This window comes from Heloderma suspectum, chromosome 2 (genome assembly GCF_057233095.1).
Source record: "Heloderma suspectum isolate Gila_16-S chromosome 2, 16-S_ref, whole genome shotgun sequence".
Classification (NCBI taxonomy): domain Eukaryota; kingdom Metazoa; phylum Chordata; class Lepidosauria; order Squamata; family Helodermatidae; genus Heloderma; species Heloderma suspectum.
In genome coordinates this window covers 233,043,468-233,068,536 of record NC_139459.1, presented here as the reverse complement: position 1 = coordinate 233,068,536, position 25,069 = coordinate 233,043,468, and the positions used below count along the sequence as shown (strand labels likewise).

The following is a 25,069-nucleotide window of genomic DNA, read 5'->3' as shown; positions in this document are numbered from 1 at the left end:
GTCTACCAGATGAGTAGGGCTGGCAGAGGCAGCTGCTACAGGAATGTTGGACTGAGTCAGTAACCTGAAGACAATAAAGTGCAATAGGCCAGAATGTTTAACAGAAATGCTTTATTGCAGAGCGCCCAGCGCTTTTAAAGAGCTCTCAGGCCAGGATACTGGTATGCCACAGCCCAGCTCCTGCTAATTCACAGACTGCACACAGATTTTTCCTTACCCCTGCTACCCCCGTGTAAGGGCACACTGGAAGGCCCCCAGGAGCCAATCATCATCCCGGTGTATGGGGCAGCATAATACCCAGAGGCACCATACCTACAGTCAGCTGGCCAGCTCCACCTCTCTAAGGACAGTCCATTGCAGGGCTCTCAGCAGCCTCGTACCTAACTGAAATTCATCCTGAGCCAGATAGCTTTCCTGCTGCAGATCTACCAGAAACTGCACTCTCCTGTCTATTGAAGCAATGCCATGCTCAATTCTCAAAGGAGCTTTCTCCTTTCATTTTGAGGTTGGGTGCCCATATGCCACTACTTTCAGAGATCACATTTCCAGTCTTCACCATCCAACATGCTCACATTGACAATGAAACTAAAGGCCACCCTGTGCCATAGCGTTGCTCTCTCCAACAGTCTACATACAATCTATCTTGGAGCTATACAAGGAAACTTCAACCAAATTGCCTCTGACCAAAGGTGGCAACATTTGTATAAGGGTTCCCTTGTACAGAACTGAAATGCAGCAGCCTCTGGGTTGGGATATGGAAAGTATATCATGGGCTGTGAGTGAACAGGTCGCTGCAGGATAGCCAATTAATGCAATATGTCCAGTCCTCTGCAGCTAGATGGTGAGTTGCCTGAACAAATAATCGAGGGACAAATGCTACCTGAGGGCCTCCTTTTTGATCACCACAGATGTCTCCTTGCCTGATAATCAATCCACAAGCAAGCCTGATGCTCCTGACAGCTTGCGGTTGAACCATGCAAAGAAGTTATGGATGGCATTGTTCTCTGAACCACCAGCATCCCACCACTTTGGACCATGGCACTAGTAACAGCCAAGCAGCAGTGCATGGCTTGTACCAGGAAATGCTGCATCCATTCAGAATGCACTGAATCATGGCTTTCATCCCTGTTACTGACAGTTACCAAAACACACACACAGCTGCTTTATACTGAGTCACGCTGTTGGGTCATGTAGCCCAGAATTGCCTCCTCTAAGTAGTGGTGGCTCTCCTGCGTCTGAGGCAGAGATCTTTCCCAATCCTGCTTAACTGGAGGTGCCCGTAATTGAACCGGGGACCTTTTGCATGCAGAACGTGTGCCCCTCCCTACACAAAGGATGATCCTCAATCATTAATAAGTCTCCCCAAAGCTTCCAGCATCTCATTCACGGAAAAGTCCCGACTAGGCAGGGAGCTGGCCCAGTACTGCACTCTGCTCCACCATCTTGGGTCCCATAATCACACCCTTGTTCCAGGGTCATCTTCTGAGTGCCGTATTGGCTGCTGCGCCACCTTCAGCACCATCAGCCAAGGGACCTGGATGCTGAATCCCAGGGAGACCATTGTGAACACATTGGAGAATGTGCAAAGGGCTTCTCCAGAGGTCTTCAGAGTAGAGGTTCTCCTGCTTGCTCCAGGTGGCACTAGACGCGACCAGCAGCAACACTGCGCTCAGAGCTTTGGAAGGAGCTGGCCTCCCAGCGGTCAAAGCGGACCGTCTTGAGATCAGGGCGCCGGAGAAGGAGGGCAAGGAGCTTGCGCAGCACAGCCCGCCGCAGCAAGATATATACCCAGGGATCCAGGATCTGGTTCCAGGAGGCAAGGCGCACACCAAGGAAGAGCAGCTGATCATAATTCAGGGCTCTGTGGCAATTGCTCACTGACAAGATGATGAAAACCTGGGGGCAGAAGGGGGAAGAATAATGGTGAAAGGACAGTACTTCTGCAGCGGCCTGATAGGTTCCCACTACCTGCCCCTCTCCGGTGACTCTAAAAACCTGGAAACACGGAAGTAGGAACACCCCACACACATACCAGCTCCTCCCACAAAACCGCCAAACTAAATCTGTAAGTGCATCCCACCCACACCCAATGCGCCGGGGTGCAGAATCTCAGGCCTAGCAGCCTAATCCAGCCCTCCTGGGTTCCCCAGACCACGCCCCCTGCCCCTCCTCTTTTCCCCTGACCACCAATTGTTTTGGCGGTTTCCTGGCTTTTGTGCAGTTTTTTCCCTTCATTCTAAGGGATGAGGTTGAAATGCCTCTGTGGAGGCTGAGTTCCTGGCAGGAAGAGGTTTAAGCTACAATATGAGGGTATTCTGGCCACACCCCTTTGGTCTTTGGCCCCGCCCACCACTGGAATGGGGCCACTGAGCATTTCTCCCAAATGGAATTAGGGCCTCGGGCTGAAAGCGGCCGCACACCCCTGCACTGAGCCTATGGCTATTCCCTGATAAAAGCTTCCCGGTCCCCATGTGCTCACTAGGTAGCTTGGCTCATTCTCTGGGCCTCAGGGGAGAAAAGGGCCCGCTAAATCTGCTTTGAAGAGGCCCGTGCATGATGTCAGTTTGAGCTGATGCTCCAATGGCAAAAACACCAGAACCTCTGCAGTTACGATTCTTCCTAGAAGACCTGTCCCCTGACCAGAGATTCCCATTCCTCCCTGTCTGCATCTCACGCCATGTTAGATTCTACCCTGTCTGGAGACCTCACTAACACTCAGTGGTTTAGCTAGGTAATTTTAGACCCTGGACATCAGGGTCTTATGGGGACCCCCATTAGGCAGCCGCATGTATCATTTCAGTTGTGAAGTGTGCGGCTCAGACTGCTCTTCTCCTGCTGCCCCCACTGTCCTTCCATGCTTTAACACTGATTCTTACATTCCTGATACATTAGAATAACAAGCCTGTTTGCCAACCGTGCTAAGGAACAATAATACTCTGTGCATGTGCAGTTCTGCATTTTAAGCCCACTTAAGTCATAGCACCATCATGACTACAGGCAATTCCTTCAGCTGCCCTCATCACCCGCCGCTCTCAGCTCATCATCTGGGGGCTCCGGGCCCTGGTCTTTGGCCCTAAGTCCAGCCCTCGCTGTGGCCTGGCGAATGCTCACCCCCACAGGGATGCCTTGCTCTATTATCTGACTGCTGCAACTCCCCTCCCAGCTCCCTCTGAGAGGCTGACTGACCCTTTCCACGGCCTTTGTGCTGTTCGTCCCGCCACTCACCAGTAAGGGGCTCCAGCAGATGCAAGAAACCACCATGATGCCCACCAGCTGCACAACCATCTCAATATCGTGGGCCTTGGCTCGCCGGTACCCGCATTTGCGCTGACTGCGGAGCCGGGCCCGCACCAGGGTTAGTCCACTGAATGTGTTACAGACGAAGGAGGCGACCAACGAGGCCAGGCCCAACAAGGAGAAGAGCAGGGCAAAGGCCGTCTCGGGCCACGCTTCCGTCTCTCGCACCTTGATGAAACACCAGATGCCTTGGGCCTGGATTTCGTAGCTCCCAAAGGTGCAGAAAGGCATCAGGGCAATGGCCAAGGCAGTTGCCCACAGTCCAAACAAGGCAAGTTTTGTCCGGCCTGGCGTGACCAAGGCTGCATGCAACAAAGGACGGGTAATGCCCACGCAGCGCTCCACCGCCATTATGAAGCCCAGGAAGAGTGGGCACAGTCCAAAGAAGACCATAGAGGCACCAAAGAACTGGCAGAGGGCTCCGGAAGGGTCCATGTCTGCCCAGCCACGCTGTGTGGCATAGAGATGCAACACAAAGGAGCCTGGGATGACATGACCCGCAAGGTCCGTGATCACCAGACTGCTTGCAAAGAGCAGGAATGTGGCCTTGGAGCGGCGCCGGAAGCGAGCATAGGATTGGACCAGGATCACCAGTGCCACAATGTTGGAGACAGCACCCAGGGTCAGAGAGAAAATGGGAGACGTGGCTGAAGGAGCGCTGTTTCGGGTCTTCACCAGCTCTGTGTGGCTTGAGGAGCTGTTCACCGGGTGGAGGACAGGCGTTGCCTGGGAAGCATTGGGAGGGTGGGTGGCAAACATCCTGTCAGTGGCTGCCTCCAGGTGCAGGCATCTGCAAGGGCAAAACAGACAGCAAAAACTCAGGTCTAGCCTTTGGGAGCTACAATTCACTGGACAAGAACTGCAGCATCAACTCCCTGCCTCCTTTTCCCCACAGCTTCTGCAGAACCCAAAGCAAGGAGAAGCCAGTTTGCACCTGGTTATGATTGCCTTACTACTTCTCTATTAATTGTGCTTTTTCCTAACATCTTGCTGTTAAACCTGATGGATTTCCCTCTCCTCTTTTGACATTGCTTGTGTTTCATATCTTTCTTCAATCTGCAAGGCTGTTGATTTTTAAATGCTGTACAGAATCCCATACATTTTGCAGAGCTATGGCAAATAGCCATAGCAGGAAAATTGACATACCAACTTAGATTAGTTAAAGCTAAAGTATCTGATTTCTATAAAGTATGGCATGATTTTATTTCATACACAGACCAGCAATGTATTCAGCATCCATCAAGGTCCTTCCTCAGATTATGGAAAAAAGAATAAATACAAACTGTAATACAAAGAATTATATAAATAATCTCCAAGCCATTTATGGATTTAGTTCACATTTGTGATTGTAATGTAGAAGTGGAAAATGTGTTAAATATATTACCCTCTGCCAATAGAATTCAACTTTATGTATTTTTTTCTGTTTTTGTTGTTCATTTGTTGTGCATGTTTTTATTGTATTTGGAAAATAAAATTATTTTAAAAAAGAATCCCATACATTTCAATTACTTTAATTCACAGTGCGATCCTGTGTATATTTACTCAGAAGTAAGTCCCATTGTGTTCAATAGGACTTACTCCCAGGCAAGTGTGTACAGGATTCCAGCCTAGATGATGATGATGATAATGTTTAGGAGAACAAGCAGGAGTCTGGGGGAAGAAGGGGAATCTTTGAAAGATATCAGCAAAGTCAAGCTACTTCTTCTAGATTCTACAATATTAAGGATGCTCCCAGATGGGAAAGACAGAGTAGCTGCACACTGTCTTTTTATGGATAGTGGTGGGAGCCCTCCATTTGGAAGCACCCTAAGGAACAGGGGACCACTTTGGGCAATTTTTGTGAGAGAGTGCATCCATGTTCCTGATTGGTCCGTCCTTCCCCTATCAATCCGGGATCAGGGATTATATAGTTTGATGAACAACACACGGGAGAGGCACTGGAGAGTATTAGAAAAATACAGGGAGTATTAGAAAATTGTAACATTGAATTTTCTTTTACAAAAATAAAATGTTCTTTTTTTAAATTCAGTTACATTCCATTTCCCATCCTAGAGTAAATGGGGAGTGGGTTTTTTTTAGTTTATTTCAAACATTAGGATGAAATAATGTAAACACATTTAACCTATTATTACGAACACAAGAAAGCTTGTGACAAATGCTCTATCACATTCTTTGGATTGTGTAAGTCATTGCAATATTGAAACAAGGACAACGTAACACCCCAAATCCCTGATGAGGATGAGCTGGGCTTTTTCCTGGGAACCAGCATCTACTCTGCAAACGGTCATCAGGTCAAGAACTTGCTGAAACAAATAATGAATCTAGGAGAGTAAACTCAAAATATCAAGAGTCATTACTATCTATGTTTTGCCAGCAAATACACAGTTGGAAAAGATCCAAAAGCTACCAGAAGATAATACTTTTATTAGGACCAACTAAAATGTCACAAAATAGTTAGTGTAGGCAAGCTTTCAAGTTCTTTAGAACTCTTCTTTATGCAGGATTTTAAGCAAAATGACAAGAGTTGGTGGGAAAGTCTGTAGTTTCTAACAGTTTTAAGACAAAGTGCAGTAACTCAGATTTTAAATTGTTTATAAAAATGAGGAACCAACCATTACTGTGTCCCAATGGCCCTGAAATCTGTTTTGCACCTAGTTGAGTCTAATCTGAGTTCAATGGAACTTACTCCTAGGTAGGTGTGCTTAGGATTGGACTGTTAGGGTAGGGTATGTGTAGGATTGCACCCTAACAATACAATCCTACATATGTCTACTCAAAAGTAATAATGATTAATATCAATGGTACTTAGTCCCTGGGAAGTGTTATAGGATTGCAGTCTTTGATAAACACCTCCCGCGTTCCATCTTAAGGCTGCAAACATATACCCTCTTACCTGAGAGGAAGAGCAATTTAGCTCAATGGGACTTACTTCTGCATATATATGTGTAAGATTGCACTGTTAGACCATTAAAAACTGCAGTCTTTGGGGCTTCAATATCTTGCTGAGCTTTCTCGTCCCTCCCACCCACCCACCCACCCAGTTATTTTGCTTAGCAACCAGGCTGAAAAAAAGTTCTGGGGAATTTGAAAGTTTGCTCATTAGTTTGCAACATTTTATTTGGTCCTAATACTGTGGCTTTGGGGTTTTGTTTTCTAACAGACCAACATAGCTACCTACAATTTTTGTATTGTTTGGAAGAGAAGCACACACTTGTGATGGATGATGGGATGTGGTGGTCTACACTCATCTACTGGCACCAGAAGCAAATCGTATTAAGCTATAGCTGCCATTACCAGTTTTGAAGCAGGTGTGTGTTTAAATAAACAGTTCTCTGTAGTAAGCATATGCAGTGTAATTGAATTGCTTCTCTTTTTCAAATTCCTGTTGTCTGGCTACACTAACCTGGGGCTCTATTCGGAACCAGATGATTGAGTCATAGTGTCTAATAAGGCACTGTCACTCCAGTTTGCCTCTGTGACTGAGAAACAGAACCCAGGGAGGTGCACTTAAAACACTTAACACAGATTTGTTAACCCCTTAACATCCTTTAACTGCCCTTTTGTAGTCAATCTCATCCCCACCAATGATTGAGATTTCACAATTGGGCGGGGGGGGGGGAGTTTATTGGCAACTTTAGTAGTAGCAGTAGCGGAGCTTCTGTATTTTTTACTTTACCGCATTGGTAGTAGTTAATGTGGATTAATTAATGAGTATATTAGGGCTGCCATGTTTGATTAGTTAATTAGTTTGAGCAATCAGTTATAAAGCTTTTAATTGGCTAAAATGTGCCCTCAGTTGTACTTGTAAAAAAGTACAATAAAAAATACAAGTACTTATAAAAACCACAGATGGCAAACACCTTCTTAATCCCCCCTTTTCTCTTAAAAGACTGTTCATTCCAGAGGGGATACCTCTTCTAAAATGATGTCTGGTACAACGACGTCTTCAGAACTATTTGGCACATGAATGCCAATTTAATCAATCTACTGATGCTCATCTGATAAATCAATTAAAATGTATTTAATTGCACTGTCTTGCATGATAATGTGGTACAGAAGTCAGCATGAGGTCCTTGGCTCCCTCTACACATTATCTAATGCAAAGCATGCCTTTTCAGCCATAGAACAGGGAATCCAAAAGTTCAGCCTTTGCCAACCGGATGCTCTCCAGATATTTCAGACCTTAACTCCCATTAGCCTCAGCCAGCATGGCCAATGGTCAGGAATGCTGGGAGTTGTTGTCCAAAACATCTGGAGGGCGCCAGGTTGGGGAAGTCCACTCTGCTCTATTCCTACCATGGTAGGGAAATAACAATGGACTCTTCTTCCATATTGAGATGGACCCTTTCTAGAGCCTGCGGTCTCCCAAGCTACCACTAATTGTCACATGCATATAACATAACCACCCCATCCTTTTGCCCTAAAAGCAATTCAGTTCTGTTGGTAGAACTTTTAATGGCACATTTCACACTCTCTTCTTTTACACTAACTTCAAATGACTACCAACACTACTGATAGAGACAGTCACCAGAAGGGATTAGCATCCCTACTCCACCAGCATAAAGTAAACATTAAAAAGTAGCAATTTCCAGAGGGGCTGCCTGGTAGCCTGTTGCAGCAAAAACAAAAGAGTCTTGCAGCACACTCAGGAGTAACCCATGTATTCTCTGGCATAAGCTTTCTTGGCCACTGTCCACTTCATCGGATGCATGAAGCGTTAACCGCAATGTGGCAGATCCAGCAATCTGAGGGTAACATTGCATGCATCGCATCTGATGAAGCGGACAGTGTCCATGAAAGCTTATGCCAGAATAAATGGGTTAGTCTGGAAGGCTGCTGCAAGCCTCTTTGCGATTAAGAGGTTTGCCTGGCACCTACGTTGTACTCCTTTCGGCACTCCAGTCTTTTAGCTCTGCTGTTTTAAATCTGTATTTTAAATCTCTGCATTGGTGCTAGGTTTTAGCCTGGTTGTACCTTTATACTGTAGTGTTCCGCTTTCATGTTTCATGTTTTATATTGTTTTATGGTATACTTTGTGGTTTAATTTTCGTGAACCGCCCAGAGAGCTTCAGTTATTGGGCAGTATAGAAATGAACTAAAGAAAAAAAATTAATTTAAAAAACACTAAAGAACAGACCCTCCCCTCGCTAGCCCTCTTGAACCACCCCGGCGGTGAATGCAGCAGCGTGCGTTCACACAACGCGGCAAATCGCTGCTCGGAGATCTCGAGGGCGCAGCTCGAAACGGGCCTCTTCCCCAGACCGGGGAGCCTCCGCTTACCTCGGGCGGCTCTCGCGACAGGGGAGAGACGCGCAGCCCTTCGAGCGCGGGCGCGGTCGGCGGGCTCGTCCGTCTGGAGCGGGTCGCCCTAATACTTCCCGGGCAGCTCTCTCCCCCGCTCTCCGCCCTCCCAGAGCCGTGCGCCAGGTGCGCCCCTTTCCGCGCCCACCACCCGCCCGCTGCTGCCTCTTCCAGCCTGCGCTCCCTCCCCGTCCCCTCGAAGCGGCTCGGATGGAGCGCGGGCCGGGAGCGGACCGACCCGCGGGCGGCTCACCTTCCGCAGCTCTCGCGCGCGCCCAGGGCGTCCAGCTCCCGCCTCCAAGGGTGTCCCGCGAAAAGTTGAGCCCGCCGCCGCAGCGCCCCGCTCGCCTCGCGTTTGCCTCGCCCTTGCGGGCTCATCCGCCGGTTATAAGCCGGGTCAGGGCAAGGCGCTAGGGGGCGCGCTGAGCTCCTCCGTCCTCTGCCGGCACCAGGGGGCGGCGCCCCCCGCAGAAGGATTTGTTCCCGGGGGCCGACGAAAGCCGCGAGAGACGCCTCTCCTGCGGGGGGGCCTTCCGCAGCGCCAAGACCACGATCACGAGCTCAAGGGGACCGACGAATCCTCGGGGGCTGGCCGGACATTCGCGATAGTCGCTGGCGCGGATCAGAGTCCCCCGCTGCTGAGCATGCGTTGAAGGAGGGGCGTGGGTGCGAAACGCGCTCTTCAAAGGCTCTTCGAGCGCGCTGATTGGGAGCACGCCCAGCTGGGCAAAGGGAGCAAAAGGGCAAAACCGATTCCTCTGAGGAGAGCTCGTACAGGCACCCCGTACTTCGACACCCGGAGTGCTTCCCGATGGAGGGCTCCTGCCTGCACTACCAGCTGAAAGACATCCTGCGGCCATTCCGTCGTTGGGAGCCAGTGTGGTGTAGCGGGTAGAGTGTTGGACTGGGACTCTGGTTCTAGATCCCGGTTCTAGTCCCCACTCAGTCGTGAGGCTTATTGGGTGGCTTTGGGTCAGCCACTGCCTCTCAGCCTAACCTACCTCACAGGGTTGTTGTGAAGATAAAATGCGGAGGAGGAGGCGGCACCTTGGGCTTTCGGAAGAAAAGGCAGGATAAAGATGTAACAGATACATAAAAAATACATTTCCTCTGTAATGGATTTTCTATGGGAAGAAAAAAAAAAAAAAGCCAGTGGAACCAGTAGAAAAACATGGGAGGGTTATGAGTGGAAAATGTCATTGTCTGGAAACAGCCCCACCCCAATAATAATTCTGTGAATGAGGCAGGGCGATTGAGCAGTAGAAGTCTTGTCTGGAAGCACCTATGACTTTCAAGAACAAAGAAGGCCCTGGGCCAGCTGTGAACCCAAGATTTATTTATTTATTTCATTTCTATACCGCCCAATAGCCGAAGCTCTCTGGGCGGTTCACAAAAATTAAAACCAAACAACACACAATAAAACAATTTAAAATATATAGAACATTAAAACCACAATATAACAATACAACCACAATAAAACCTAGCAGCAGTGCAGGAATTTGAAATACAAATTTAAAACAGCAAAGATAAAAATTTAGAAAGCTAAAATGCTAAAATGCCTGGGAAAATAAAAAGGTCTTCACCTGGCACCGAAAGGAATACAATGTAGGCGCCAGGCAAACCTCACTAGGGAGCTCATTCCAGAGCCGGGGTGCCACAGCAGAAAAAGCCCTCCGCCTAGTAGCCACCCGCCTCACTTCCTTTGGCAGGGGCTCATGGAGAAGGGCAGCTGAGGATGATCTTAAGGTCTGGGCAGGCACATATGGGAGGAGGCAATCCTTCAGGTAACCTGGCCCCAAGCCATTAAGGGCTTTGATGTTAACACCAGCACTTTGAATCGGGCCAGGAAATGGACTGGCAGCCAGTGCAACTGGAAAAGTACTGGCGTAATATGAGCTCACAGGCCAGTCCCTGTTAACAATCTTGCTGCCCTATTTTGGACCAGCTGAAGTTTCCGGACCGTTTTCAAAGGCAGCCCCACGTATAACGCACTGCAGTAATCCAGACGAGAAGTTATCAGAGCATGGATAACTAGCTAGGCTATCTCTGTCCAGATAAGGGCGTAATTGGTATACCAGCCTAAGCTGATAAAAAGTGCTCCGTGCCACTGAGTTCACCTGTGCCTCAAGTGACAGTTCTGGATCCAAGAGCACCCCCAAACTACGAACCTGACCCTTTAGGGGGAGTGCAACCCCCTCCAGAACAGGTTGAATATCACCTAGCCGGGCAGATGAACCACCCACTAACAGTACCTCCGTCTTGTCTGGATTGAGTTTCAGTTTATTAGCCCTCATCCAGTCCATTACCATGCCCAGGCACTGATTCAGAACAGCCACTGCCTCACCTGGTTTTGATGAGAAAGACAGGTAGAGCTGGGTGTCATCTGCATATTGATGGCACCTCAGCCCACACCTCCGGATAACCTCCCCCAGCGGTTTCATGTAGATGTTAAACAGCATGGGGGATAAAATAGAGCCCTGTGGAACCCCATGGCACAATTGCCATGGCACAGAGCAATAATCCCCCAGCACCACCTTCTGGAATCGGCCATCCAAGTAGGAGCGGAACCACTGTAGTGCAGTGCCTCCAACTCCCAACCCAGACAACCTATCCAGAAGGATACCATGGTCGATGGTATCGAAAGCCGCTGAGAGGTCCAGGAGAATCAACAGGGTCGCACTCCCCCTGTCCCTCTCCCGGCAGAGGTCATCCCACAGGGCGACCAAGGCAGTTTCCGTTCCAAAACCAGGCCTGAAGCCCGATTGAAATGGATCTAGATAATCCATTTCATTCAACAGTGCCTGGAGCTGTCCTACAACCACCAAGATGGGGCACTGTGATAGGGAGTCTGCCCTTCTGCTCTCCCCACCAGCCTGCTGTCAGCTTCTCTAAATCACACCATGACCCCAGGGCATATCCACTGTGGCTAACCTCAAACGAAGTGTTTTGAGTACTATCTTAGGTTCAGATCTGAGGTGACCACTTGGGCAGATGAAGGGGCAACTCTACACTCTCTCTCTCCCTCTCTGTCTGTATGTGTGTTATTTATTGTAAGCTATTTTTAACAATTAAAGAATCCCCCCTCCTTCCTTCCCAATTATATCATTGATGGTACAAGACATAAAAGAATAAGCTCACATTCCCATGGTTCCCTCCCCCTGCCCTTATCTTGGAACTATATTTAATCTACTAGCACCTGAAGATAGTGGTGGGTGGCTGAGAAAGTCTCTTTGCCTAGACCCAGCCAAGTGACACCTTGTTTTGAGCCTAAGGACTGCTTTATCACAAGATGAGATTTCATAAGAACATTAGAACACAAGCACCCTGCTGGATCAGACCAAGGGTCCATCTAGACCAGCATTCTGTTCACACAGTGGACAACTAGCTGTTGACCAGGAACCCACAAGCAAGGCATGAGCACAACAGCACCCTCCCACCCATGTTCCCCAGCAACTGGTGTACATAGGCTCACTGCCTCTGGTACTGGAGGTAGCACATAGCCATTAAGACGACTCACCTTTTCCTCCAGGAATTTGCCCAACCCCCTTTTAAAGCCATCCAAATTGGTGGCCATCTCTACATCCTGTGGTGGTGAATGCCATAGTTTAACTATGTGCTGTGTGAAGAAGCACTGCCTTTTATCTGTCCTGAATCTCCCACCAATCAGCTTCATGGGATGTCCCCAGGTTCTAGTATTTTCAAAGAGGGAGAGAAATGTCTCCCTATCCTGTCGAACACATCTGACATGTACATGCAACAAAACACCATACACCTGCACTTGTCTCGTGGCGAATTACGTGCAGGGTTCATGCAGTGTCCTAGTTCCAGGCAAGAAATGCATTTTGTGTGAAGAGACCCTCAGAGAGGCTGGGTTGAGGCGTCATTGCTGCTAAAGGTTCTCCCCACAGCATGAGGTTATGAAACCTTCAGGGCAGTGAAAAGGGGATGTTTTGTTCTGTGCTGCACTTCTCAGAGGGTTACCCAATGCCTTGGCAGCTTCTCACACCCTGCATTATGGAGGTAAGATGTTTGAGAAAGCACACATCGGCAAGTGCCCCCTTCCTTTGCTTTCCTAGAGAGATGTGTGTGTCTGTGTGTGGTTCTTGCTAGGGCCCCTATGAAAGCAGAAGTCATGGGAGACTCTGTTGGCCGCTTGTGAGCACAGGCTGTGAGACATGGGTGCATTAGAGCAGGCAGAGGGAATCTGTTCCTTCCACCAGCGTATGAAAGACGGTAGGGGAAGCAACAGCTAATCCACATCATAAAGAGGAAAGATCAGCATCCAAAGCCCCTCATGGGAACTGAAGTATGGACAACAAAGGGAATAGGTGAAGGTCATAGTCGGGAATAGACGCTTCTGAGCCCACTGCTGACCAGTGGGCAGTGTTGTGGCAAGACATCAGACAGATGTCTTGTCACACATTAGCAGGACAGGAAGGCAGGTGATAATGTTCCTTCTCCAGACTATGAGATCAGCGCTGGCGCCAAATTTCTGAGGGCCCTTGGGCAAGACACCCTCAGTGGGCCCCCTCCTTCAGTGAGTCTACCTTCTCACCACCATTGTCACCAGGGTCGCTCCTCATCCTGTTTCCCATCATTGCTGTTTGCTTGCTTGACAGGCAGAGAGCCAGGGAGCAAGGCGGCCACGGCATCTGCTGCTCCTCCTTCTCACTGCCATCTTTGTCTGGGCCAAAGTGCGAGCAGGTGAACACACAGGCTGCAATGGCGGAGAGGCAGAGCAAGGTCAGGGCCAGGGGGCACTTGTCAATGGGTCCCTGCTGGACTGTGGGCCTCAGCAGCCGCCCAACTATGCCTAACCTTGATGCTGGCCCTGCATGCAAGGCAGCCCAGCTAGCTGCTTGATTCTGAGGTACAAGTGTAAAAAAAGAAGCATCTAGTAGCTCTGCCCCCCCCCACCCCCGTGCTTTCTGTTTCCTCTTGTTCCCATTCATGACTGGCAATATGGATTGTGGCTGGCAGGCAGGCAGGCAGGCAGGCAGACGGGAGGCAGCAGGGTACAACATGAGCATGAGCAGAACAGGAATGGCCTAGAACCACTTTTCCTCTCCAGCAGTTCTCAGTGCTCATGGGGGCAGAGCCCGCCCAAGACAACACTGCTGTTGGCATATGTCTCTCTCACCCACGGACAGAAACACCACGGCCTTTCTTTGAAGTGCAGCTATGTGTTTACAGTGGAATCTGGTATCCAGCAGAACAGCATGACTGTTCTGTAGGGCTGTATTGTGTGTGTAGAAGAAACAGGACAGGGAAGAGAAAGCATTTTTCATCTCCACAGCCTGCTGTGGTAGAATCACAGCCTGGCAGGTCCCCCTTCCAAGCACAAGGCAAAGCAAAGCAAATCCTGCTTAGCTGACTGACACCCCAGGCTTGCAGGAAATATCAGGTGATGGAGCTGTAATCCAGAGGGAAAAGGCAGTGGGCACCAGGACAGGGCCGCAGTGTTCTGGCTTCCTCCACAGACTGAGGCACGTGGTGCACAAATCAAGGAAAGTGTCTAACTGAACCACAGTTCAGACGATGCTTCCTCAACTGATGGGTTAGACTTCAACTCCCATAATCCCTAGCCAGCATGGTAAGTGGTCAGGGATGATGGAAACTATAGTCCAATACATCTGGAGGGCACCAGTCTGGGGGAGGCTGGTTCAGATGCTGCATAATACTCCAGCTAGCCCCAATCCACACTCCTGCAGCCATGTAGGAGATGGCGATAGCCTTGCTGTGTGACAGCAGTCGAGCTCATGTCAGAGCTGGCTCTGCCCAGGGGGGGACCACACAACCAGAAAAGAATTAAATGATTGCAATAATAAATATAAAGATGCACTGGATTCAAATCCCACCTCTACCTTCAACTCACTAGGTGGCCTGAGGAAAGCGCTCTCCACCTCTGCCTCCCCTCTGCAAAATGGTGATAATAAATAATCATGATTTATCTTACAGGGCTGCTGCAAGGATTTGTTTTTCAAACCTCTCTGGGCTCCCTCTTATCTACATCTTCTCTTCTTTCTTGTTATTGGCTCTCGCGTCAACTCCGCTTTGCTAATCTTTCCTCTTAGCTAATCTTTGGGTTACCTCCTTTATGTCGTGCCACCCGTCCTCTCCCTTGCTGCTCCTTTTCTCCCGAACTCACTGCCTCCTGACGGCCTCCTTCCAAGTGTTTAAGGCGGTGATCGTATGTACCCATTTACCTAGGAGTAAGCCCCGCTGAACTCAATGGGACTTATTTCTCAGTAGAAGTATAAAGGACGGCACTGCAAAATGCATCTGAAAACGTACCTCTTCTCTTGGATCTTCGTCCTCCAGTCTCTGCCTCTGCTTTTCCTCCCCCCTCCCCGCCTTTCCTTCCGTCTCCTTTCCTTTTTCCTCAGTATGAACCTGACAGGAGAGTCCGTTCCTTTTACGCTGCACAGCGCCGAGCTGTTGAAGCACTTTGTAAAGAATAAAGATTAGTATCAGGAGTGTCTCAGTGTGGTGCCAACCCGGAAGCTCTTTGAGAGAGAGACAAAGGAGCGTCCCAAGGATGTTCTGTCCTCCTCTCCTCCAGCCTAACTTCTTGTCCTGCCTACTCTGGCTGTTGGGGGGGCATTACGGCAGGGAGGAGAGTGGGGCGGGCTCCTGAGGGGACCCGTGGAGCAGCCGCGGGCAGGAGGCAGAGGGGCCGCGCCCTCTCCAAAGCAGTTGCGGAGCTCGGCTTCGCCTCTGAGTAACGACTCCTGATTGGAGCCGCAGGTAGTGCGGATTCTGGCAAAAGAACCCGGACGGAGGGAGGTGGGCCGTTCACCCCTTCATTTCTTCCACACCGCAGGGCACTGGGAGCTCTCAGCGACGCTGCCCTCGGCCATCGTGGCGAGGGTCGCGCAAGGGTTCTCTGGCGAAGGCGCTCTTGGCGGCCTAGGCGCTGGCGCCGCTCGGCACATGCAGCCGGCTCTCCTCCCGCCTGGAGATTAACTGCAGCTCTGGAGAGCTCTGGCCGCTCCCGCTCTGCCATCAGAGCCCGCAATCCTTTGTGGCCCCATTAGGGATAATGGCTCCACGGCTGCTGAGTGCTTTAACAGCAAGATTGTGGTTGAGCGTGGAAGGCCTCCAGGGTGCATTCCCAGCAGCAGCGCCAGTAGCAGCAGCTGCCCCAACCCTCCTGTGAAGAGGGAGCCGAACAAGGATGCATCTTGCCTCCATAAGCGCCCTCAGGGCCAAGAAGGAGCGGAGCTGGGGGGCGGCCTGCCTGCTTTCCCCCAGCAGCACCTCTTCCAATGTCCCTCCCTTCCCACCTGTGCCGCCGTCCAAGCCTCTCCTGCTTTTATCAGACCCTCCTCGTTGTCTACCGCCAAACCCCCTTTTATCCCCGAGAGTTGTTCCTCCACCATGTGAATGTGTGAGTTCGAGAGGAATATCCTTAGAGCTGCAGCATCTCTGTTTAATTCTGCTGAGCCGAAGGGCCAATGGCTACTAGTCACGATGGCTACCTCTAGGGTCAAAGGCAACATCCTCTGAATGCCAGTTGCCGGGGTCCAGTGGTGGGTTAGGATGCTGTCGTCCTCATGTCCTGGTTGCGGGCTTCCCAAGAGGTATCCGGCTGGCCACTGTGGGAAACCGGATACTGGACTAGATAGGATGGGGACTGGCTTGTTTTGGTGCTTTTGCAAGCTGAGTCTGATTTTCAGGGGAGGTCAAGGCTGCAACAGCAGGAGAAAGGAAATGTATTAGTAGCTGCAGAAGAAGAAGAAGAAGAGAGAGAGAGAGAGAACTCCATGGCTGTCAGGCCATTGGGAAAGTAGAATTTACTAATGATTTTACCTCAAACCACTTATTTCAAATGGGAAATAAAAACCTGTCATAGGAAATAAGAACCTGTCCAAGTACTAAAATTTGGCACAGGCAAAGAGAAGTGGCTACCTTGACTCTAAAAAGTGCTGATTTTACACACTCTTAGACAATATCTAACACTGACAACAGTTTAGGATGAAATGAAGTACTTTTATTATAAGGATTCATTCTCACACACCCCTTCATTCTTAAGATAGGATTAGAAAGAAAAGAGTTAGACTTACATTAAATTTGCTGGCAGATGCTCTGCCCCCCGCTTTCTTGGAGAAGAAGTATTCTTAGGGAGCAATTCCATGGCCCCTAGACATTGTCTGAGGGGCCATAGGATACTGGGGATGCCCCCTCTGAAGCTGGAGACGGCACTCCAACCGTAGAGGGGGGAGTCAGAGATCCGACCCCCTCCCCTGCACCCTCGCAGCCAGTGCAGACAGAACCACTCCGGCTGCCTCTCCAAGGTCAGGAACACAACCTCAGAGAGAGGGAAAGGGGGGCATTTCAGTGTGCAGAGAGGAGAGTGGAGAGGCCAGGATATGAGCTCCTCTTCTGAAGTGCTGCCCCTAGACAGGCAAAAAATCCCATTGGGTGAAAAATGCAGGGGGGGGATGGGGAGGTGAAGATGGCCCCCGCTGCTCCTCCCGCCCTGCATTGGATGATGGGAAGCCTCCACATTTGGGGGCTTCCGATTATCGAGGGCGGAACTGATAGGGTTGCAGATAGCCATTTTCACTACTACTGCTCCCTCAGAGTCAGGATAGAAGGCAGGGCCCCACCCACAAGGTAGAACTTTCTTTTATACCCTTTGTTCTATGGCAGCTATATGCCTAACACCATACTTGATAAACCATTCTAAACCACTACTCACTATACTCACTAAACCATCCAGGTATGACCTAAATCATATCCCTTATGAATACACAGTGGAGGTGAGGAATAGATTTCAGGGATTAGACCAGATAGACAGAATGCCTGAGGAACTATGGACGGAGGTCCGTAACATTGTTCAGGAGGCAGCAACGAAATTCATCCCAAAGAAAAAGAAATGCAAGAAAGCCAAGTGGCTGTCTGATGAGGCTTTACAAGTAGCTGAGGAAAGAAGGGAAGCAAAAAGCAAGCGAGAAAGGGGAAGATATATCCAACTGAATGCAGAGTTCCAGAGAATAGCAAGGAGAGACAAGAAGGCCTTAAATGAACAATGCAAAGAAATCGAGGAAAACAACAGAATGGGAAAGACTAGAGATCTCTTCAAGAAAATTGGAGATCTCAAGGGAACGTTTTGTGCAAAGACGGGCATGATCAAGGACAAAGAAGGCAGGGACCTAACAGAAGCAGATGAGATTAAGAAGAGGTGGAAAGAATACACAGAAGAACTATACAGGAAAGATCTTAATGTCCCTGATAGCCATGACAGTGCGGTCACTGAACTTGAGCCGGACATCCTAGAAAGTGAAGTCAAGTGGGCCTTAGGAAGCATTACTAACAACAAAGCTGGCGGAGATGACAGTATTCCAGCTGAGCTATTTTAAATCCTAAAAGATGATGCTGTTAAAGTGCTGCATTCAATATACCAACAAATTTGGAACACTCAACAATGGCCGCAAGACTGGAAAAGGTCAGTTTACATTCCAATTCCAAAGAAGGGCAACGCCAAAGAGTGTTCAAACTACCGCACAATTGCGCTCATTTCACATGCCAGCAAGGTGATGCTCAAAATCCTACAAGCTAGGCTTCAGCAGTATGCGAACCGAGAACTACCGGAAGTACAAGCTGGGTTTCGAAGAGGCAGAGGAACTAGAGATCAAATCGCCAACATTCTCTGCATCATGGAGAAAGCAAGAGAATTCCAGAAAAACGTCTATTTCTGCTTCATTGACTACGCTAAAGCCTTTGATTGTGTGGATCACAACAAACTCTGGCAAATTCTTAAAGTGATGGGAGTACCAGACCACCTTACCTGTCTCCTGAGAAACCTGTATGAGGGTCAAGAAGCAACAGTAAGAACCAGACATGGAACAACCGATTGGTTCAAAATTGGGAAAGGAGTACGACAAGGCTGCATATTGTCGCCCTGCTTATTTAACTTATATGCAGAGTACATCATGAGAAATGCCGGGTTGGATGAATCAGAGGTTGGAATTAAGATTGCTGGGAGAATTATCAACAACCTCCGATATGCAGACGATAGCACCCTAATGGCAGAAAGTGAAGAGGATCTAAAGAGCCTCTTGTTGAGGGTGAAAGGGGAGAGTGCAAAAGCTGGTTTGAAACTCAACATTAAAAAAACTCTGGCCCCATCACTTCCTTGCATATAGAAGGGGAAGAAATGGAAGCAGTGACAGATTTTACTTTCTTGGGCTCCAAGATCACCGCAGACGGTGACTGTAGCCATGAAATTAAAAGACGCTTGCTCCTGGGGAGGAAAGCTATGGCCAACCTAGACAGCATAGTAAGAAGCAGAGACATCACCTTGCCGACAAAGGTCCGTCTAATCAAAGCTATGGTTTTCCCAGTAGTAATGTATGGCTGTGAGAGCTGGACTGTAAGGAAGGCTGAGCGCCGAAGAATGGATGCTTTCGAACTGTGGTGCTGGAGAAGACTCTTACGAGTCCCCTGGACTGCAAGGAGGTCAAATCAGTCCATACTAAAGGAAATCAGCCCTGAGTGCTCATTGGAAGGACAGATACTGAAGCTGAAGCTCAAATACTTTGGCCACCTAATGCGAAAAGAAAACTCTCTGGAAAAGACCCTGATGCTGGGAAAGACTGAAGGCAAAAGGAGAAGGGGACGGCAGAGGATGAGATGGCTAGATAGCATCACTGATGCAATGAATATGAACTTGAGCACACTCCGGGAGAGAGCGCAGGACAGGAAGGCCTGGCGTGCTATGGTCCATGGGGTCACGAAGAGTCGGACACGACTGAGCGACTGAACAACAACAACAACATACTTGATAACTCTTATGTTTTAAGCTTATTAATTGGTTATGTTAAGGTGGTATAGCTCCTCTTAAGCCCTTTACTCTAAATCTAAGTGCCTCTCATCTACTAATGTCATTGTTGATGTCTTTGTTAATTCCAGAGAAACTTTAAAAGCCTCCAACTTCTCCTTAAACATCCTCTCTCTGCACTCTGTGGTTGGCAACATATCTAAAAAAGTGCATCACAAGCCTTCTTCTTTTTAGCAAGGCCAGAATGATTCTGCTACCCAAACAAACACTTTCTGAAATTCACGTCGGCTCAAACTAGGCCCACAGAACCAGTCTTTTATCATGCCTACTTTGGCTGTTTTAGCTATCACATCCTATACTTACCTCATGCTGTCTATGTTGCTTTTATAGGTAACAGCCAGAGAGCTTTGGCTGTTGGGCAATATAGAAATGTAATTTAAAAAAGCACAAACCAAAAACCTTATGGCAGGTTCATAGAGACTTCTGACTTACAGAAGCTCAGTTCCAATGCCTTTTAAACTCCTTACAAGGTAGGCATATCATGGCTGTCATGAGTTTTATGCATTTAGGTGCTGAGCCAGTTGCACTTACAGTTACACATCACACTGCAGTGTAGGGAACAGAAAGGCAAATTAATTAATTAGTCAATCATGATGCATGTCTACTGTTCCACGTCAGGAACAGGGCTGTGGAAACGGCCACAGGATGGGGTTCTGTGCTGGTGGCATCTGTCAGGTGAATTCTGTGCTATAGGAAAGGAGCAAATGTTTTTGGAGATTGGGGGACTCTATGGGAGCTTCCAGACAATGCTTTTATTGTGCAATCGCCATGCTTCATTCACAGAATGTTATGGGAGGTCCAGACAATGCTGTCTTCAATGTGCAATCCTCCCATGTTTTCCCACTGCTTCTTCTGTCTTTATATTTAATAGTAACATTAAGGAAAAAGAGACAGAATAGCTGCGCAATGTCTTTTGAATATAAGCAGTAGGAGCCCTCTGTCTGGACACACCCTACGCCTAGGAGTGCTTGCACAGTAGGAAGCACCCTATCTCACTGTGCCCAAAGCAGTGAGTTGGCGCTGGAGGGGACTGAATACCAAGTTGGAATGTACCAGCGATATCTTTGGCTACAGGCCTCTTTAAATATTAGTAGTCCAGATGTGCAGAATAGGCTAGAACTATTTTTATTTTTCTCTAGAATATCTTTGCAATATGGCAATTCAGTTGTACGTGGATAAAATCACTCCTTAATTAGTAAGGAGTAAATATGATGTAGGGTGGAAAATGACTCCCTCGAGAGGAAGATTGGATGCTAATTGGAGCGGTCGTATGCTGCTTAGATGTTCTGAGAATGGCTTCTTGCCTTCCTCTCAAGGAGCTTTCACCACTTTTCTATTAGATGATCAGCTGTGTATGGCGAATCCTATTGTAGAGCAACAAGTGAAGAAAGGGGCTTTTGTTTAGCTTATAGCAGGTATGGAGAACCTCCAGCTAGTGCTGTGCTGAAACCCCACCTGCCCCTTGGCAACCTCTTTGTTTCCCTGCGAAAGAGGCAGCCATTTTGTGCCATTTTGTGGGGACGTTGAGAATTTCTCTGAAAGTTCTCAGGGTGCAGGGCTCCAGTGCTTCCCTTACTGGAAGGAGGTGGCAGAGGAGTTCCTGTGTGCTCTTTCTTTTACCACCACCACCCCATTCTGTCCTTGCAATCTCTCCAGCTGCTTGAGCTTCTTGGAAAGCCCCCTGGAGAACTTACCCAGGATGTCCTCCATTGGGGCTTTCCAGAGCTTCTGCCTGCTGCCTGAAAGCTGAGAGATGACCCCCCCCCCGCTCCTCCTCCTCCTTCTTCAAAGGACTTTTAATAAGAACAAAGCAAAACCAAAATTGCCTCTCTCAGGAGGAAGTCCTGGCTAAGTCCTCTAGTAGGCTTTCCAAGAAGAGAATGGGGGGAAATGGTAAAAGAAAGAGCACACAGGAACCCCTCAGCCACCTCTGAGAAATGTCCCCCAAATCCTCACCCCTTCCCATAATTTTAAGGTACAATTTCTTCCCCCTCACCGCCCCAGCGAATGGTCGAAAATAAATAGATTGAAAAATTCAGCACAGTACCACCTCCAGCCTTTGTCAGCCTGCAACACAGAAAGGGAGCAACTGCGAACTGCCTATGTCTCTCCCTGCATGGGCATTTCACTGCATTTCCATGTGGGGGAGGGGTCGTGTGTGTAAACTGAGTGGAGTGAGTGTGTGTGTGTGTGTGTGTGAGAGAGAGAGAGAGAGAGAGCGTGCGCGCGCGCGCCTTCCTGGTGTCCTTCAGATGTATTGGACATTCTAGGATTCTAGGAAGGTGCCTTATACTGCTTCATTGTTGACAATCCTGGTCCATCTAGCCTGGTATTGTCACACTGACTGGCAGCAATGGCTCTCCAGGGACTCAGGCAGGAGTTTTCCCAGCCCTACCTGGAGATGCCGAGGATCGAAACTGGGTCCTTCTCCATGCAAAGCAGGGGCTCTACCACTGAGCCACGGCCCTTCAACTCCCATCAGCTGCCAGGGCAAGACAGTGGTTCCACCCACTGCTGGCATGTGGCCCCTAACATGCTTGCCTGGAGCCAATTTGGCCCTAGGGCCAAAAAAGGTCCCCCCACCCCCGGCTTATGGCTAAAGATGCTTCCACCACGGGCACTTAAAGAAAATGCTCTACGTTTTTTTGGTGGCTTATAACTACTGAAACATCTACCTTCCTAGTGGGGACTGGAGAGAAACAGTCACATTGGAATATAGACAGCAAAAAGAAGAAAAGGTCTAGCAGCTGACTGGGAACAAGCTACCAAGCAGTAGATGCTATTTGCTACTGATGCTGCTTTAAAGCCCACTGGTACCTATTCAGCATCAGAACTTCATGTCTGCAAAGAAAGTTATAGACACTAAATGGAGGAGAAGCAATAATCTTGGCAAACTAAAACATAGGCTAGCTAAAACCTGGGAAAATGTAGTAATGGCAAAAATAACTGAGTGTATGCACTTAAAAGAACACAGAAAAAGTGGCATCATGTTTTAGTGCTTTGTGTCCTTACACCAACTTTATAAAGATGAAATACAACATGGACTTCAATTCATATAAACCATTTGCATTGGCATAAGCTTTTTTATAAATGGTGTCTATTTTTGAATTATTTTTCTGTATTTGTATTTAGAATTTTGTAAATATTGCAAATAAATAACAACGGAAAAGCAGAACCAAACCTCAAAACTAGCAATGTCCGTCTGGGTGCTTGCGTGCCACCATGCTGAATGGAGCATGGAGGCAAGCAAGATATTTTTTTTAAAAAAACAAAGCAGCATGACTCTCCGGAGGGGGTGGGGGCATAATCTACATGGCAATGGTTTCTGAAGCATTTTATGGTTATATCCAGATTTTCATGAAATCGCTTTGATCTGTCAGCAGTACACAAGGCAAGAAAAGCAGAGTATACACTACCTAAAAGCCTGCTTTCATGGGTCACATGGCACTTGAGACTGCCATACTTCAGGGTTGGATGGGCAGAGTCCAGCAAGTAGAACTGAACATCATCAACGATGTAGGTACTGCTCAGCCAATGAGAGAGGCTTGTTTCCTGCCTGTGTCCATGCTCCCTTGCTCAGGAAAGTTTAATGGAAGTGCTGAATTAAGCCCCTGTAGTTTACCCCACACTTCTCCCCTCTCATCCACCATTGGAATATTGTAAAAGGTTAAAAGAGCACTACTGCAATATTGTGAATGGTTAAAACAGCACGGTTACAGATTGTGAATGGGTAAAGCAGGCTACTGCAATATTGTGAATGGTTAAAACAGGCTACAGATTGTGAATGGGTAAAGCAGACTACTGTGATATTGTGAATGAGAAAACTGCTACTGCGATATTGTGAATGGTTAAAAACAACACTACTGTGAAGTAGTAGGGAAAGGAAGCCTATGTCCAAAAGCACTCTACAGCGAATACAGAAAAAGAGGGAATGGGGGGGGGGTGGCTCCACCCATGACTGCCACTGCCAGGTCACAGCCAGGTCACAGAAACACCCCTAAGCACACCCAGGATTTAATGCGGGGGGATGTAGCATATGGCAACGGAACTGCATAGGAGCCATATTTAAGGAAAACAATGCACTAAAACAACTTCACAAAAATGTGCCATTTCCAGAGGGAAGCTGCGGGGCTGCCGCAGATTGGCAACAGTGTTATCTGTCATGAATTACCCTGATGTGCTCTCACTCGGCACTAAATTGGCCATGTAGATTGGGCCCAGGATCCTCTGCTAACAAGGAAACGGACCCTCATCTTGTGGGTGCCCATGGAACTTCCTTGGGAAAGTGGGAAGTTGTGAAAAAGCAGGGAGCTGTCTCCAGTGCTCTTGAGCATCATTGTTATGACCAAAAAAGAATGCCATTTACCTGGTCCTGAAAACCAGCGTGTGTCTCCTTCTTCTGAGCCCTTGTCCTGCAGCTAACTCCATAATAGTAATGCTGTCTATAAAGTCCTCTTCCTTCTTGCCCTTCACCCCTCTTGTTTTTTCCTCAGTGGCCTTCCACCCAGTCCCAGACACAACACTCCCCCGCTTAGAGACTGAGCTCACAGGAGGAAATGGTCTGTTTATATTAATAATAAAACGCCTGATATGCAAACAGCAGAATATGGGCTTGGGTTCCATGCCAGACCTCCATTACTGTAGAAACAAGATGGAAAGCAAAGAGAGCTATGGGGGAACTGGGAAACTTTTTTTATTACAGACTTGCAAACAAGACCAAAACTGCTACTTCATCATGGATCATTAAAGCAATGCAAAATGTCTGATGTTTAACCTATTTGTGCTAAGAACTTGCAATCATGTGGGATTATTTTCAAAAAATTACCTGCCTATACACACCGATGTCATTCATTTGTGGCACATTGATGTTCCAATAAGAACAAAGCAAAACAAAATAAAAACTCAGTTCTCTTCCAGTTTAGAAAACATCCTTGCCTCAAAGAAATTTCTGCTCACCATAGGTGATTAGGGTATTGCTTATTTTCATGTCTTTCTTACAATCTAAGATATATCTTTTCTTGTCTCTCTCCACTGGTCGTCAGACAACATGCTGACTTCTCTGATTATCGGGAGCGAGTCCGATAGAGTGGGTACAGTAAATCAAAGTGGGGAAAACTTTGTAAGCCAGTCCTTCTAAAAATCTCTCTCAGGGCTGATTCACACAGACATGTAGTACTTCACTTGATTGCTCAACACTGGATAACACAACTGAATGTGTGAACTTATTCTGCTGAATGGCATTGTGCTTGTGCTATAAGGTGACATGATGGAAATTCTGTCTGTGGTACTGGACATTCGCAAGTCACCACTTGATGCTGCAGCCATCCAATGATTTCCAGACATGTGTAAACCAGCCCGCATGCATGCATACAGGCACACGCATGCACACACAGACACAAAACTACTTTGTCCCTAACTTCCCATTTCTTGATTAATAGCCACACTAGACATTATTGCAGAAGTACTGTGTGTTTAAACTCACATAGAAAGAGGGAGCAAGGCCCATTGTTAACAGCAAAAGAGTGTGCGGGTGAGAAATGCGGAAGCACCATCCTGTCCATACCTCACCTGCCCATGGTCTGTCCCTCTGCCCCCAGTCTTTTTTCCACATCTGAGATCCAATAC

At 48.1% G+C, this 25,069-nt stretch overlaps 1 protein-coding gene across 1 annotated transcript; it reads right to left on the bottom strand.

The window, feature by feature from the left end:
- Positions 1–98: 98 nt before the first annotated feature.
- PTGER1 (prostaglandin E receptor 1) lies at positions 99–9,253 on the bottom strand. The gene is made up of 3 exons (XM_084838475.1): positions 8,852–9,253; positions 3,226–4,087; positions 99–1,896 (listed from the first exon to the last, which is right to left on the bottom strand). Exons 1-3 carry the CDS (start codon positions 8,974–8,976, stop codon positions 1,642–1,644), a joined length of 1,242 nt encoding a protein of 413 aa, XP_084694601.1. The 5' UTR covers positions 8,977–9,253; the 3' UTR covers positions 99–1,641.
- Between the last annotated feature and the right edge of the window lie 15,816 nt (positions 9,254–25,069).

Coding starts and splice junctions, on each gene's coding strand:
- PTGER1 (XM_084838475.1), bottom strand. CDS start 8,976: ATGAGCCCGCAAGGGCGAGGCAAACGCGAGGCGAGCGGGGCGCTGCGG. Junction 4,088..8,851: donor GCGCGCGAGAGCTGCGGAAG/GTGAGCCGCCCG, acceptor TTGCCCTTGCAG/ATGCCTGCACCTGGAGGCAG. Junction 1,897..3,225: donor TCTGCTGGAGCCCCTTACTG/GTGAGTGGCGGG, acceptor TTCTGCCCCCAG/GTTTTCATCATCTTGTCAGT.